This window comes from Leuresthes tenuis, unplaced genomic scaffold, assembly GCF_036924035.1.
Source record: "Leuresthes tenuis unplaced genomic scaffold, fLeuTen1.0.hap1 SCAF_20, whole genome shotgun sequence".
Lineage (NCBI taxonomy): Eukaryota > Metazoa > Chordata > Actinopteri > Atheriniformes > Atherinopsidae > Leuresthes > Leuresthes tenuis.
In genome coordinates this window covers 14,804,095-14,820,806 of record NW_027325374.1, presented here as the reverse complement: position 1 = coordinate 14,820,806, position 16,712 = coordinate 14,804,095, and the positions used below count along the sequence as shown (strand labels likewise).

The following is a 16,712-nucleotide window of genomic DNA, read 5'->3' as shown; positions in this document are numbered from 1 at the left end:
GCGTGTGAGTTTCTGGCCAAATTAAGTACTTCTACGAGTTCCTGTTTTCACGTAATAATTTTGTAACATTTCAACGCTGCTCGTCTGCATCTATGAATATGCAGAACAAAAAAAAGCTTACACGGTGTCAACAGGAAGCGTTACACTGAACTATGTTCACTCTCTTTTTTTAAAACACTGTCGCTTTTTCAGGACATCTCGTTCAGGAGTGTTGGTGTGGAACAGCTTCTTTTTTTTTTCTTTTCTTTTTTTTTTTTACACCAACACTCTCTCACACAACATTTAAAATATATAGATGTTTACAATAAAACACATTTAATTATCATTCACGAGAAAAATGAAAGGGGAAAGCCCATTTTTACAGCAAACACCAAAAAGGCTTCATCTGTCTTAGCTTGTCTGCATTTACAAAGAATCAAAAAACAAAAAAAAGTTAGAAAAAAGGAACAACACTGCTGTTAACACACTGTTAAATTAGGTTGATTTCACGGGGTTAAGTCTGCTAGGCAAGAGGAAACATCAACAAATATACCGAGGGGGAGGGGGCATCTCATCTCATCGGTAATTTAAGCAAACAAATTGGAATCCTGTGCAACTCATCAGATGAGAAGAGCAACAAGACGGGGCTGTGCAGTCCAACGAGTGAGCAATCTGCTGAGAACAGGTGAAAGGCACAGGGGAGGCTTGTGTGGGCAAACCAAACACACGTAAAAACAGAAAATAGCTCGAAATGCCAAGCAATCTTTCATCTCCAAACACAAACACTCTTCATTTAAAGAAACTACTCCAGTTCTGCGCCTCCCTTTTTTCTCAGGTTCAAATCAGGGTAAATGTAAACAGGTTTGCTTAAAGCAAGCACAAAGAAGTGGTTAAAAACACGTACGACAAGTTAGAGACGTTCACATTTCAGGGACACTTGAACCCTTTGAGTGACTACAATCTAAAAAAATGGACAAAAAAAAAAAACAACACGGAGCAGGGAAACAAGCAGGCTTAAGATTAAACGTGAGCCGAGCAAATATCTTAATCATAAAGCACGGTGTTAAATCACTGCAGTACCAGCTGAGCGTCCTGCAAAAAAATTCAAATAAAATAAAAAGCATGGTCAAATTTAAAGGCTTTATCCACAGTAACATATGCATGTCAACAAAAATGAGCATTTAGGACTCAAGTATTCAAAAAAAAAAAAAAAACAAAACTCCCTTTCATCCTAATTTTCCAAACAGGTAGTAACTAGCAATGTTCACAGGAAAAGGTTGCACCTCCATCCAAAATATCTCACTATGTTGGGGTCCAGGTTTCATGTCACTGGAGCCATGAAAGATGTCACAGTGTATCCAGCCGCACTCTTCAAAAACAATTACAAGTCACGTTCATCGGTGATCTTCCACAAGACACAGGAGGACACCTCTGGTGGCAGTCGTGTCAGAACAGCCCCGCAATCACTTATGTACACATCAAAAGAGCCTCCGATTACCCTCGTCTCTCCGTTGCTCAGCGGAATCTTCCCACACACACACAAGCGCTACCAGGTGGAAGCATGCTGATTGAAATACTGGATTATAGATCAGACAGCCCCTCTGCGTGTTCACTCAGCTCCATGGTGGAGTAGTCCAGCGGACGCCTGAGAATGCAAACAACACAAAAAGACAAACTTTAAAGCATTTATAATATGCACACCGCAGTTACATGCCAGTTCCCAGAGCAACAAAGCATGCAAGTCATGAGGATTTAGCTTAATATCATATCAACAAACTTGAGAATGCATGACCGCTGTGCAGCTGAGCCAAAACATGGCCCATCCTCTTTCAACCTTGAATATAGTTTAAAAAAAAACAAAAAGAAAAAACCAAACCATGAAGCTTTTTTTCTAATCAATGTCGGTCTATTCCGTATTCTATTCTGCACGCTTTCATTCCACACTGGAAGTGTTCCATCCATCCATTTTCCAGCACTTGTCTGGGTCCGTGTCAAAGGGGCAACCATCTAAGCAGATCCCCCCCCCCCATACTTTCTTTGTCTCCAGCCACCACCACCGGGGGAACAAAGAGAGAGAACAAAGTTCCCATGCCAACCGACAGAAACAATCTACCCAGCGGGTTCTGGGTCTGCCCGAGGCCTCCTCCTGGTTCCGCACTGGGAGTGCCTCAGAAGCTTTTGTCTGTCCAACTGTACAATTCAGTCTACTAAATTACCCACTTTCTGTCACTAAAACTCCAGCAATTAATGTCAGTTTAACCACTTTAACACTCAAGTACTTTTCTAACTTCTCATCTTCCATAGTAAAAATCCTCAAACTGTTTGACTTCTTGCTGAGTGAAACAGGATATGTTGATGCTGTGGAGGCAAGGGTGGAAGTGGCAGAGGAGAAAAGGGCCTCAAAAAAGTAAAAGTCTATATTATTTAAAAATAATTCATGGCATAATTCCTACAAGTGAGTTTTAGGCTTCAGGAGTCTCACGTTTCATTAACTGATATCAGGAGTGTGATGTCTTGGGTTGCCAAACTGAATTGTGGGTCTGTTGCTTTGCTAACACATCTTACAGCTGAACACCGAGAATAGTTCCAAGTTTTTGGGTTGCAGCACAGGCAACTGGCAACTCGAGCGAGTCGCCGTCGTTCAATGAGCTCAGTGAGCTGTTTCAATCCTCAACTTGACATGATTTATGAGCCCTGTTCACAGGCTTCACTGTGTGATCATGAAGGAGAAGCATGAAAGCAGACACAAAATGCAGTCAAAATATGTCAGTTTAAAGATGGAATTTGAGAAATCTCATACAAAAGAGACAGAGAGATTAAAAAAAAATAATAAAAAGAGGGGAATAATTCAAGAGTCCTCACCTCCGTCTGTAGAAATATGTGAACAAAGCTGCACCTAATCCCAGCAGCAGGAGCACAGCTACTATCAGCCCAATTTGCAACCCCAGGGCAGAGGCTAGGGGAAAGTTAAACAAAGACAGAGTTACACTTTCAAAAATGACAAATAAAAACACATTAACACTATAACCTACTCATATGCTACAAATCACACAAGCAGTTTTGTAGACAACGGCACAGCTGTTACGTTGTCACAGGCCCAAACGGGGAAGAGTTCCAGTTTCTATGCAGTTTTTCTTTGCCTCCCCTGAACAGCTGAAAGATGTCATGCCACTGCTGTGAAAAACAAAAATTTCATATGAAAATGTCATCACGCTGACCAAAGACAACTTCAGAAGCCACCGAAAACCTAAAGCAACAATGTGGCGTAATGTTACAGGACCCATCAAGAATGAGACTGCAGATTTTCACGTACAGTGAAGAACAAACATACAAAAATATAACGTTCCAGTTCATCTGTAATACGGATCGGTTGCACACAGATCTGACTTGGCTAACTGAGGCGTCACCTGGAAGGCAGAGATGATAAAAATAAGGTTTTATGTCACATTTCAATTTCTGATGAACAACCCAACATGATTAAATATGTTGGAGATTTCCAGTTGCTCATGAAGCCAACGTCTGGGGTATAATATAGATGTTATATTAGGTTTATCATAGGAATCAATCCAAACTTCAATCTCCTCTGATTTATAGTCTGCGCAGGCCAAAAGGGAGAAATGATTACGTTTGTGTTCTTTTTATGATTATTAACACGTCAACGACTTCATCAATGCAGCCATGCAAAGCAAGCACGACTGAAAAATATAGCTAATACAGTTACTCTGCATCTGTCGACCATCCTGTTCTGGTTTTTTTTTTCTTTTAAAGAGCAACAATTTAAATCTGTTTGTAAAAGGCAAAAATGTCTCCCCCCACCCCCCTTTCTAAAATTCTTTAATGAGCCACCTTCCTTCATCTTATGCTTGACCTCTTAGTTGTCTCAGTGTGACGCAGAAGTAATTTATTCCAGTTTTTAACTCTCATTTTGCTATAAAACTGAACACACACTGAATTTAAATTATTTTTTTTTGAGTCATTGCTCTCTTCATACACAGTGTGTGTAGCAGGCTTGCAGGGCTCCATCCTCACCTCGCCTGTGTTAAAGTGCTAACTGAATTTGCTGCCATTGTACTTGAAAAAGGTGCCGCCTCCCCCCTTCCCCTTTTCTTTACATGAGTGCATTCATCACTTTCAACATGGCAATGACAGGTCACACATGAAGAGCTGCAAGTGCTACAATTGTGATTAATTTCAAACACTTGTTTGAACTTCAGCTTCAATGAACATTGATGAAAATGATTTGTCTTGGTTTCCAGTTATTCTTTTTTTTTTTTAAAAAGAACCAGAACCCCACATGTAATGGTGTTAGAATGTATAAATGGTATAGATAGTGCTGTGCAGTTTTCATCAACACGATGTCAGCTCTGTGAGCAAACCGGCTGTCCTTTGACATTCCTGTGGGTGATTATTATTATTATTTTTTTTCCTCTCTTTTCTTTTGAGCACATCATCCGTAAAAATAAAACATAAACGCCACGGAGACATGAATTAAAGTTTGACATTCAACAAATGAATTTATTTCGCGTGCAATAATCTTCCCCCAGATGGATAAAATAACGGCACCAGTGGAAAACCGACTAAGCATGGGAGATTCATAACAGGGTCACATGGGAAATATGAACAGATTAAGAGTTTTCATTCCCCAAATAGGTGTTCATTTGGCTCGAATGCAAGCTTTGCATGACTTTGTCAATACTGAAGAAAAACGGATGCACTTGAAATGCATTCTGCATGTGTCCAAACAGCCCATTCTCCAGCATACATTTACCTGAACACATACGAAGGAACGGTGTCTTGTGCGTTGTTTCTTGGCAAGTGCAACTCATTCCATCTAAGATTCTTCGCCTAACAGAGAGTCAAACACTTGCCATTCAGCCTTTGTCTGTTTCTCAATGAACTAAAAGCTGGCGTCATATGGTGCTGTGTCATTTATGGGGTTGCTTGTGTCATTTATGGGATTGCTTTAACTTAATAAAACATCCTGGCCTTCTTTTTTGAGTATCCCGTATAAAAACGTATAAAAATAGAGCCACAGTACAACATACAGTAGCAGAAGGGGAGTCACACACTTGACAAGGCTTTACAAGGCTTTACAATAACTGCATTTACCGCACGAAAGATGCCGGTTAAAAAATGTTATCTGTGAGAAAGTGAAGAAACAGGAAGACGGTTTCAAACACCTGCAGTGTGCTTTGTGACGGGAAATCTTCATTCTAATGTGTGGAGCTTCAGAATAAGACACACAGGGAGCATGTGTGTGTGTGTGTGTGTGTGTGGGGAGAAAGCTTCACACTGCACAGGTAGACTCTACTGATGATGACGATGGTGTCTGACTGATCTACTTTTATCCAAGAAAACCTTTAACTACGTGGATATTTCAAATTAACCATTTTAGTTATTTTCAGTTTTTATTAAATTAATTGTCTGTTTAAAGATCCAACATGCCGATGCTGACTGATACTCAATGCAGCTCATTAGTACCCTTCTTCTTTTTATGCCATGATAATGAATAAGGTGCGACACTGTGTCATTAAAAATAAACCAAGTGCGTCACCCTGGGGAGCTGGAGATATGTCTCACCTGTGCCTGTATAGCGGTCAGTGGTGGGAGAGGAACAGGCGTCTGCCTGAGAAGGTGAAGGATTCACGTGCGATGTCTGGAGGATGAGGGTCTTCTGATGGTCCGACAGCGCCTGGATGTTCCCCCACACTCGCAGCCAGCCAGACATGCAAGAAAAGTTGGCCCCTTGAAAAGGAACATGCAGACAAATGCTTAAATGTAACTCCTAATGACGTCTTTTCATTTGGCTAAAATTCAGCCAATGGAGATGTAAACCTACAATTTAATGGCGCAATTCATGAGACAAATTCACAAATTCACAGTTGCTATGGCATCACTATTGAGTGATGGTCGTCTTTTGTGAGTTGCTACCTTATCAACGAATTTGAGCCGTCTATTCATGCATTCAGGCTGCTTATTCAAAATGTACCTGCCCTGAGATATAATGATGTGCTTATGGTAACGATGTCGAAGGTCTGTTGTCTTAGATTAAACAAAAATTAAATAAAAACAATTGAAAGTGCCTCACCTTGAAGATACAATGCTGAAATGCCACAGCGACACCTCTGCTCCAAGTAGTCAGCCACCTCTGCTACTTTCCTCCCATGAATTAAACTATTGCAGTCTGGAATGAACAGAAACAACTGTCAGCGGTTACCGGAAAGTCATCATATTAAAATAAAAAAGCATGAATTGACACTTTCAAACTTTTCATAGACTAATTTACCCCCCCCCAAAAAAAAAAAAGTAAAAATGCATTCAAATGACATTAGAGATGCAATTAAAACCGTGCTCTGTGTTTAAAAGTCATGCACCTCATTTGTTAATGATATGGGAGCAAAATCTCTAGCTGATAATGCAGAAAACAGGAAACGGTTCAGGTAACGTGTCGATGTAAAAAACGCCAAATAGGGACTGGGTAACTGATGGAATTTTATAATCAATCATCGTTTCCCACCACTGATTATGTAAACATTGCCCTGGGAGTTGTGTATATAGGAAAAAAGTATGTTTACATGACTCAACCGCTGTGCACCAGGACTCCGCTCATTTAAAACTCTTCAATATATAATACCGTATCAGTCTGGTATCACTGCAGGAAAAAAATAGATCCAGGTTCAGTTTCAGATGTGGGGTGGGTGAAGCCATTCAAATTGTTGTGCGAACACTTAGAAATCAGTCAAAGATTTTCTGATTATGCGCACGGTACTTCTTGAAGCTTTGAGAGAAAGAAACATGACCTCCTTTCAGCTCTTGAAAGACGTTTCACCTCTCAGGGAAGAGGCATTTAATCCCCGAGGTGAAAAGCTATCAAGAAACAAGCTTGTTAGGAAGTTCCAATGATCTGCATGACAGAGAATTTGCACAAATTCCCCAACTGTGCGAGACGTTTTTTTTCTTTTATGCCAAAACAGAGCAGCCTTTGTTCATATTGTCCAAATCTCAGAGAGCTTCACCACTTGCGACGCACATTCATGACGATCTATGATAAATGTTATGATGTCTTACCTCCTGACTGCTCTTGCCAGTCTTTGGAAAGGGGTCCGAGGCAAAGATCGATTTGACTTGAGAAGGCTGAACTCGGACAGAGGTTGGTGCTGTGAGGTGTGGGAGACGAACTTGTCCAGGAGGACGGGCTCCTAACCTCACAGCATGAACACCGGCTGAGAGAGACAGGACCAGCTCCCACTGACCTGCACAAACAGTCCCACAGGAGCGATGGTGGTTACAAACCAGAGATTTATATATCATTATACAGCAATACATATAGTGACAATGACCACATGTCATGTCTCATTACATTAGTCACTCACTCTCCATATGTTGTAGAGCTGTTAATTTAATTTTGGGACAGCACAACAGTTAGTCTAATCCTAAATTAAGGGACTCTGTACATGCACGTGGTTCTTAAGTTACATGACACAGAGAAACGTCTTTGTTAGCCAGTCTTTGCAAATATAAATGGCTGTCATTGTTTAGACTGATACAAACTTCTCTGTTGCAGGGCAACACTCATAACAAACAGAGTGTGCGAGCACTCAACTTGAAACTAAAAATGTGTGTCGTGTGGTGCAGAGCAGGTATGTAAATGAATGTTTTTTTCATTATGAATCTCCGAATCGACTGCAACGGTAAAAAGAACACTTTGTGCAGCCAATAAAGCTCGGACCTGTCGGTGCATGTCGTGTGCTGAAGGGTGGGCCTCCTGGATGAGATTTGGGCTTTTTTTTTTTCCTTTCCACAGATGTTTCATCACACTGAGATTTGGGAAATTTGGAGGCCAAGTTAATGCCTTGTTCTCTTTCTAATGTTCCTCAAACAATTTCATTCAGGAACAGTTTTTGCATCGTGGCAGGGCACATTCCTTGGCTTGCTTAGTTTGCACAGTTCATCCTGCTGACACCTCTTCCAAGTAAACAACACACAAGCACAAAATCCACCACATGACAGGGAAGAAAATATGATTCATCAGACCAGGCGACTGTCTTTTATTGCTCTCTGGTCCAGTTCTGACACCGATATGCTTATTGTAGACTCTTTCGGTGCTGGACAGTTGTCATTATTGAGTCTTCAGATAAGGCCTTCTAACAGGCTTATCTTCCAATACATCAACCTAAAGACCACTTTTTACAAAACATATTCAACACATTTATCAATGCCATACCAATAAGATAATGAATGCCATTTAGTGGTTTTAATGCTGTGTCTTTAAGCGGAGTTAAAAGCTAAGTGAAAGCACTTAACCTTTACTAAGGTCTATCTGAAGGGACCCTCTGATGAGCATCTTACTGTATCCATAAAAATGATAATAGAAATGATGGAGTAGGAGCCAAAGCCAGTTAATTCAACTATGATAATTAAATCTTTCCGATGCTTCCCTATATTGCCGTGCAACACAGCAGATGGTTATTCCAGGCAAAGCAGATTTCTAACTAATGTAAAAAGTGAACCAGTTGTAATGCCAATACTTAAAAGGAACCAATATCTTATATCTAAATGTACATTAAGTCAATATGCTTTACTCGGGAAGTATTAATAAATTAAAATATCTGTATGTTACTTTCAACACATTTTATCTGTAACTGAGTGAATCTGTTAAAGCACTTCATGACGATTGGCACGGTGTGTTTTTACCGAAGAGCTGGCATGACATGTCTCCCTCTGGTGGTGGACAGAGAGGAAAGCAGCTGTTGGTTTTCACTGAACACCAGAACATCTCTGAGGCTAGAGTTGGTCAGTGCGGTGCCAGCCCTGCAGACACTGAACAGGTCATAGCACAGGACCACTGCACCTCGGGCTGGCACTGTGGAGCCCTCCGGGAAGGTTTGATCTATGCAGGGGAGAGAGTGAAGCAGAGCACAAAGTAAGGACGAGAGAATGGAAGGAGGCAAGGTTTAAGCACGATATGGGAAGTATTTGGTCCCTCTGCAGCCAGGTCTTGCACTTCCCTCACCTGCTCCGGTGACATTTCCAACAATGTAAAACCCATCGTGGTCAAGAGATCCAGTCAAAGGAAGTGCAACGACTGTCCCACTGCGCCCCTGGTCAAACACAGAGAGGACTAAGCCCCGCAGGTCTGTCATGGGTGGCCCGTGCAGCTCCACGAAGGCCCTCTGCTGGCTGTGATTGGTCCAGTAGCCACTCGCCACCTCAGTGATGACAACACCTTCAGGGGCTGGGGGAGGACGAGGGCAGCTGTTTTCCCTCAGTGGGGTGGGTGGAGCCACCTACAGTGATCGTTAGAAGTCTTATGTTTAGAACTTTTAACATGATTGTGATGTACTGCATAGAATTATTTAAAAAAAAACAAAACAAAAAAAACAAAAAAAAAAAAACAAAAAAAAATCCCTACTGCTGTATCAAGTTTTGGGCTCAACAGGATGAGAAAATGCTCCTGAATACCTAGACCTATTAACGTAACTGCTAATAGCTTTATCAATAAAGACCTCATCTTCTTTGTGGTCCTTTGTACTCACAGAAAAAGCAGACAGGTCAAAGGGGTATAGGCCTCTACAGCGGCTGAGAGCCTCATCACCAAGCAGAACCTCTGGGTCTTCCAGCAATGGCAGCTGTCCTGGAGTCAGAGCTTTACTCAGCTCCTGTGCCTCCTTATCGGATCCCCTCTGTCGGTACACGACTGCATCCAACAGGCCTTTAGTAGGGATACCCCTTTGGGTAGCTGACGGTGGGCCAAAAGGACTGCGGTAAAGCGCCACAGCATCTGGTCCATTCTGGATGGTGTTGGGAGGCAGACGAAGTGACGGAGCTGGCACCAACCTGTCACTGCCCAGCAGAAAATAACCTTTGGCAGTGGTGAAGTGTCCACTCAGACTGATCTCCCGGTAGGGTTTGTTGTTGTGTGCACTGAACAGCAGAATCCAGATTCCCTGCAAGGAAACTCTGCGACCCGATGGATGCCAAAGCTCGATGTACTCTCCATCCTCAGCTGCACCGGGCGTATCGGTATTCAGCTCATTGATTAGGAAGTCACTGTTTCCCCAGGGTGGGAGGTGAGGTGGTGAATCGGTTCCTCCTGGAATCACTAAAAAGGATAACAGAAAAAAAATGAATGGGTAAAGAAAACTGAAAAGAAATTAACTAAATATAACACACATACATATACTTGATAATGTCTATTAGAAAATACTGTGGGACTCTCTCATACCAACCATCCATCCATCCATCTTCTACACAAGCCTAATCCAGTTCAGGGTTGCGGATGGACAGGTTGCCAGTCCATCACACAGAGACAAACTAAACAAACAACCATGCATGCTCATATTCACTGCTAGGGACAATTTAGTCACCAATTAACCTGACATGCATGTTTTTGGATGGTGGGAGGAAGCCGGAGAACCCGGAGAGAACCCACGCATACATGGGGAAAGGCCCCAGCTGGGATTTGAACCAGGAACCCTCTTGCTGTGAGGAAAGTGCAGCCCCTCTCTCATAACATATGATGCGAAATTACAAAAATGCGAAAGTATTCCTGTTTATCGGGCTGCAGTGGATTGATGCAAAAATGTCAACCTTTCAATCAAGCGATCGCCTACGCATTTTTTTTTGTTTTCAGTTTGCTTCAGCGAACAGTTTAAACTGTTAAGTGTGCTGAGACCTTTTAACAAGACTGAAAAAAAGTTAGCAGGAAATTAAGGGGAATGAAAGGGTGACACAATCGTTTCAAATCTACCACATTATGAGTTGAAATATTATCCGAAAAAGAAGTTATGAACCTCAAAGCAGCATTTTCCATTTATTTCATACATTTACTGCAATGACACTTAATAGGAGGGACGTAGATGATAAGTACAGTAATCAAATAGACCCCACTTTACGCGCTCTTTAAGCAATTCCAACAAGTTATCAAACTTAGCCTGATTACACCTTGGGGTGGTCTAATCACCAACACTGATGAGAGGTAATTGGGAGAGGTTTAGAGCCCTGGCGTCAGGTCTTCTCGCTCAACTAAAGAGCTGATTGCAGATATTGGAAGGTATCGTGCTATGAAGTGGAGCCTTCTTAAAATCACAGGGAATACAGGGGAGAAGGTTAGCAGAAACAAACAACCCTTGGTTCACTCCACTCCGGAGGTCAGAGGAGCAGCGTTCCACAGCAGGAACTCAAGGCCAGCAAAAGATGGTGTGAAGGACGATCGGAAAAGTGTGGAAGAAGTCAGAAAACACAGTAACACATTTCCCACGGTGGTAATCAACACCCCTGTGGACACGGTGTGGTTAGGACACCGCAGCATTTTTCATCTCCTGCTGGATAAGAGCACCATGTCTGCCTTGCTTTCCCAACTGGACATATACACACCCTGCAGTACAGAACAAGAGCGGACAGCCAGGGGCAAAAAAAAAATCACCCGGATTGTGGCCTGTTTTCTGTGTTTCCATCAGGAAGATTGCAGCCTGAGGAGCAACATGGCGAGGCTTAAAAGGAGCTTCTTCCCACAGGCCATCCGGGTGCTCAATGAGAACACTGCTTGGGGCTGTCCTCTCTTCTCTCCATCAGTTATAATTACATGTCAGACTCCAGTTCTTGCCTTCCAAACCCTTTCTAATTCCAAACTAAAACCAAGTCTCAAGTCTTAAAGAGCTCATTACAGATGTGTCGGAAAGTGAAGCCTGACCAAAATGTACCTAAGTCAAGCTGGTACAAGAGAGACGTCTACGGAGCCAACGCTTGCTTTCCTGCTAAATCTGACCGTTTATGGACATATAAACAGTAAATATATAAAAGTCTGTTTATTAGTTTGTCTCTGGAGGAGCACTGCTGATAAAAGCTGAATGCTATGTGTTTTGTATTCCACTCCATCTTTTTTAAAATGAGTCTTATCCCAGGGCAACTTGGAGCAAAGCTACCAGTCCATGCTTAGTATGGCATCGGTATAAATCTGTATGAGACTGAGGTGTATGAATCCAACTCAGACACTGAACTATGCTACCAATGCGCTATAATAAAGTCTTCTTACATATTCAACAGATCTTGAAGTTCAAAAGATGTTTTTCTTCTTAAGAAAAAGGCATTTGAGATTAAAATCTCTCTACATGGATCTCTAATGGAGCCTTTGGTCAGATTAAATCATCTTCATAAGGATCAAAGGGGATCTTCTCCGACCCAGATCTTATCTTGCTAATATCATATATACAGTTTGTCGCCTAGTATTTCTACACACTATAACCTCATAGTTGACGTCAAATAAAGCAGAACCCTGCAGCTATTTGTAATAAAACACCCTCCATGCGGTGAATCACAGCTTTCCTTTATTGCGAAAGAACAATCGATTTCTTTAAAACACAGATCCTCATTCATTTCTTTTACGAGCCGTTCCTTCTCGGAAGAACCCCAACTCCACTGTTGTGAAAGAACTTTTCATGCTTTGCCTGAAATGAAACTAAACCACAATGAGCCCGATCGATCGGAAGATCCAGTTCTACTTTAAGAATCAAAAGGAAAAAGCAGCTACGTAGAAAAGGAAGAAATACGAACAGAGAAACAAAAGGCCAACGTAAATAGGCCAATAATAAAAAATATTGTATTACAAACTTAAAGCAGCTTTATGGAGTTTCAATGGGGGTATTAGTACATGTAGGAACTGTAATAATATAACAAAGCGGTGAAACTCAGGGCTACAGGAGCAAGATCATCCCATCATGAGTAGCAAAATCCTTCCCTCTGTTGGGTCACAATCTTGACCTGGACTTAGATATCATTGCTGAGTATTTCAAATGTTTGAGCACCGCAACAGACTGCCATCTAGCTCCATTTCATTCAAGAAACATCTACTACAAGTGCCGGCCCCCGAAACTACGAAGCTCACTTTCTACCTCTCGAAATGGAGCACAACACGCCAGGAGAACATTTTAATTCACTCGAGATGCCCTCGAAACATGGGCAAAGGCATGTTGCCTCAGGCCTAAACGTATGAGTAATGCATGAAGACAATCCAAACACTTACCAGTGCTGTGAGGGCAGATCTTTGGCCAGGGGCACTGGTTGGGCTGTCCGGGAGTTTGTGGGGCCTCCCAGAAGATACCAGGATCTCTACTCCAGGTAGCCACACCACAGCGACTGAGGTAGAAGCCTCCCTCTCTCAAACTGACAACATAATTCAATCATTAAGAAACAATGGCAATGAAGTGACTCTTACTGCGATTAAAAGAGATGTATATTAGATATGGTTTAGTGGTGGATGGAACGTTACATTTTTTGCATAATGGAAAATCTCATGCAGTCCAATACCGATATCTTTGAAATGGATATATACCACTTCAAATGCTTGGTTGTCGAATTAAAGTGCAAACATTATTTAAGCGTGTGCGAGTTAGTGTGAGTAAGAGACTATTCTTGACTGCTGCTAAACTGTGATGACACTGCAAACCAAAGAGGAACTGAAGTCATATGCTGACCACGTCCTTCCATTTGAAAAATCCACTTAATTTATGGCATTGCTGAACACTTGAAACCATAGAATAAAAAATAATGACTGAACATTGCATACATAAAAAAAAAATAAGCAAAAAAGGAGGTTGTTATTTGGAATATACGTCATACAACTTGGGTAGTTTAGCTTTCAAAGGAGTTTGTAGGGATCAAAATGTCTTGCCTGGTACTAAGCTGGTATGGCTGCCTGCCTGGGATGAGAGTCTCTATGAGATTGGCACTTGGCTTGTTTCCAGGTCCAGCAAACACAAATGCATCTAGAGGCTGTATCTGGCTCAGTGGACTCCCCACCGGGAAGTCTGTAGCTCTGCCACTGTAAATGGCCACAGCGCCAGACTCATCTCCTGAGAGGAAACCGAAACAGGAACAAAGCATTCCTAATGAAATTATTCAGTAAATGGAATAAAACCAACCAAAGCACAAAGCAGTCGCCCTTTGCTTCCAAACTGAAAGCCTACAAAGCTGACGCAAACGAAATATAATACACTACTTAATTTCAAGTGTAGGGCAAATCAAACTATTCAGAGCACTGACCTTTCATGTATTTCTTCTCTATGGTCACAGAAATCAGACCATTTCTGGAGGGGTCCACATCCACACTGACACTGACCCTATCTGTCTTCCCATCCAACACGACCAGCACGACAGGACCTGCAGCTGGAGCCTCCCTCGTCAGTTCCACAAACCCTTCCACCTGTCCTCCGCCCAGCTTCAGCTCAGTAATCAGAGGAATGTTTGGCGCAGAGGTAGGCGGAGTGCAGTTGTTTCGCTGACCCGGGGAAGGCGAAGACACCCGAAAGCCCCACTGCTCTTCAGAGAGAAGGCACCTCTCGATTGACTCGTCCCCCTCAAGTGCCGCTTCGTCCTCAACAAAGGCCGGCTCCCCCGGCGTCAGAATTTCAGCCAGGAACTCTGCGCCTCCAGTGCGGCGAGTCATGTAGACGACAGCATCCACGAGCCCGACAGCAGTGACGTTCATCTTTTCACTGTAGCGGGCAGCAGATGTGTGGTAGAGGACGACGGCGTCTGGGCCGTTCTGGACTGTGTTTGGAGGCAGAAGGATGGCCGGTTTGGGGAGCATGTCCACCGAGCCCACCAAGAAGAAACCTCTATCATCTGTAGTGTGGCCCTTGAGGTCCAGCACCTTGTAGGCTATATTTCCATTGCCATTATAGAACACGAGGGTGTAGCCATCCAGGGAGGCCCGCTGTCCACTGGTGTGATACAACTCCACAAACTCAGTCGTGTCCAGTCTTGGGTTGTCGGCATTGATCTCGCTGATAATGAGGCAGGGGTCACCGCTAACCGCCCCCACCAGCCAGAGATACATGGCACAGGCTAAACCGACTAGCATCATTCACAGCTTCTTTCGAAATGCTTCAACAGCAGGGACAAGTTCTGCAAGAAAAAAGGAAAAAAAAAACAAAAAAAAAACACCAGTTGCATTACTCAGCAAATGAAAATAACTCAGTGAGTAAACTCCAATAACATTATTTAAATCAACGGGCCACATAAAAAGGGTGATGAATGCTGTGTAAAAGGGTTGCTCCCAGTAATCTAATTTCATTTAACCACTCGGAGAGCAGACTTATGAGTAGAAACCTCATAATATCATGAATGGGTCCTCTATGGGTCTATTTTTTGTTCATGGTGACATTGGGAATGCACGTCTTCTGCATGAGTCATGACATGTTGCGAAACTCACTGGCAAGCAGATGGAAACTTTGCATGAAATATAGAAAAGCTTTGGGTGCGTTTGGATAGGATTACACAACTTAATGGACACACAGCCCGGAAATAAATCCCAACGATATGTTTGAAAAGGTTTACTTTAGCGTGGCATGATGCAATTTGAAAATCCCAAGTGCTTTTAAAATCCCTCGAAATCTTCACAGCAGCAACGTTAACTATAAAATGTGTCTTCAAGTGGCTACACTGGTTTGCACGACAGTCCCTCTAAATAAGGGTGGGAGGGGGGGCTGTAGTTATTATTCTGCCCCGAAATCATCTCCCATCTTCCGACAATTATTCCAGTCACGGTTAGGCAGCTATGCCTGCATCTTTCCGTCGAAAAAAAAGGCTGTCAATCTGCTTTCCAGCGCTCAACACAGGGTCCCAAAAGGCGTCGCAACTTACCTTGTTTTCTCGCTTGCTGTGGGTCAGGTATCGCCTGTTGGGCTGTCGGAAGTTTTCAGCTGAATGTAAAATCGTCACCAGCTTGAGATATGATTAGTAAAGTTTGTTTTTTGTCCTCCGCCGCTCCCGTCATTCACAAAGCAGCACTTTCTCTCTCCCCCCCCTGTACTGTGGGCGGTCATTGGCTGAGGGGGATGATGCCTGCCTGGGAATAGATCTTTTTCTTCTTCGTTTTCTGCGGCTCAATTCACAATTCTGCCATCACCCCGCTGCTCAAGAGAGAACCAACAACGCAACGAACAGCAGCAAGAGTAAAAGGCTGGCTAAACTTCATCGACTATGTGTCTGATCCATGAAAAATGTGCTGTTTGTTCATCTTCATAATATATCCGCGAATTTATCTCAAGACGCCTTCAAAGACCTGAAGGGGGCCCCTGACCCCAAAGGGAAGCGGGTTCAGTAACACTTCAAACCCAAGCCAAAGCTCCGCCCAGCACCAGTCTGTAGCCTCTGTTCCGGTCAAATGTGCCACTGGTGAGACTAATTAAATGTGACCTTGATACATATGTTTAAAGCGACCTATGGGGTACAATCCAAGATTACCAGGTATTTTATATAGTTCGTTCAACAGGATTAAGGAGACTTTATTGGGATTTTCTTGCAGCAACCAATAGGATAATATGAAATGTCTAATACTGACAAAACGTTGGTTTTCTAAATTAGGTTCTGTACAGAAATATGTCATTTATTGGGCTACAGGTGTTTTTTCACTTTTAAAGTAACTGTAACATGATTTTGTTTTCTTACTCTACTATTCATACATTATGCAAATGAATAATTTTACATTGTTTCTCGTCAATTTTGTTAATATTTAAAAAATACATACCCTACATAAAAATGTGCAGCAGTGCAGTAGCTGATGTATCTCAGAAACTGAATGAAATGATCAAAAGCATGAAAACTCGGAACACTTGATCAACTCTCAAATAGCATGAGAATGGATTTTTCTTTGCAGTGTTTACTTCTGCTCTTTTTGGGAAAAGAGTAAAACGTGGAAATGGCTATTTTCAAACCTTACCCACGTAAATGAA

At 42.4% G+C, this 16,712-nt stretch overlaps 1 protein-coding gene across 1 annotated transcript; it reads right to left on the bottom strand.

Annotated features, from left to right (window-relative positions):
- Positions 1-298: 298 nt before the first annotated feature.
- On the bottom strand, positions 299-16,000 carry LOC140278061 (uncharacterized). The gene is made up of 12 exons (XM_072372944.1): positions 15,622-16,000; positions 14,020-14,883; positions 13,649-13,829; positions 13,001-13,140; positions 9,516-10,081; positions 8,993-9,266; positions 8,674-8,869; positions 7,048-7,232; positions 6,068-6,163; positions 5,560-5,724; positions 2,842-2,935; positions 299-1,624 (listed from the first exon to the last, which is right to left on the bottom strand). The coding sequence occupies exons 2-12, from the start codon at positions 14,840-14,842 to the stop codon at positions 1,561-1,563; spliced, it is 2,784 nt and encodes a 927-aa protein (XP_072229045.1). The 5' UTR covers positions 14,843-14,883; positions 15,622-16,000; the 3' UTR covers positions 299-1,560.
- Positions 16,001-16,712: the final 712 nt, after the last annotated feature.

What these genes read in the sequence shown, in the direction of transcription:
- LOC140278061 (XM_072372944.1), bottom strand. Translation starts at nt 14,842, where the DNA reads ATGATGCTAGTCGGTTTAGCCTGTGCCATGTATCTCTGGCTGGTGGGG. An exon ending in CATGTCATGCCAGCTCTTCG is followed by an intron (nt 7,233 to 8,673) that starts GTAAAAACACAC and finishes CTGTTTGTGCAG; the next exon opens with GTCAGTGGGAGCTGGTCCTG. An exon ending in ACATATTTCTACAGACGGAG is followed by an intron (nt 1,625 to 2,841) that starts GTGAGGACTCTT and finishes TTGCATTCTCAG; the next exon opens with GCGTCCGCTGGACTACTCCA.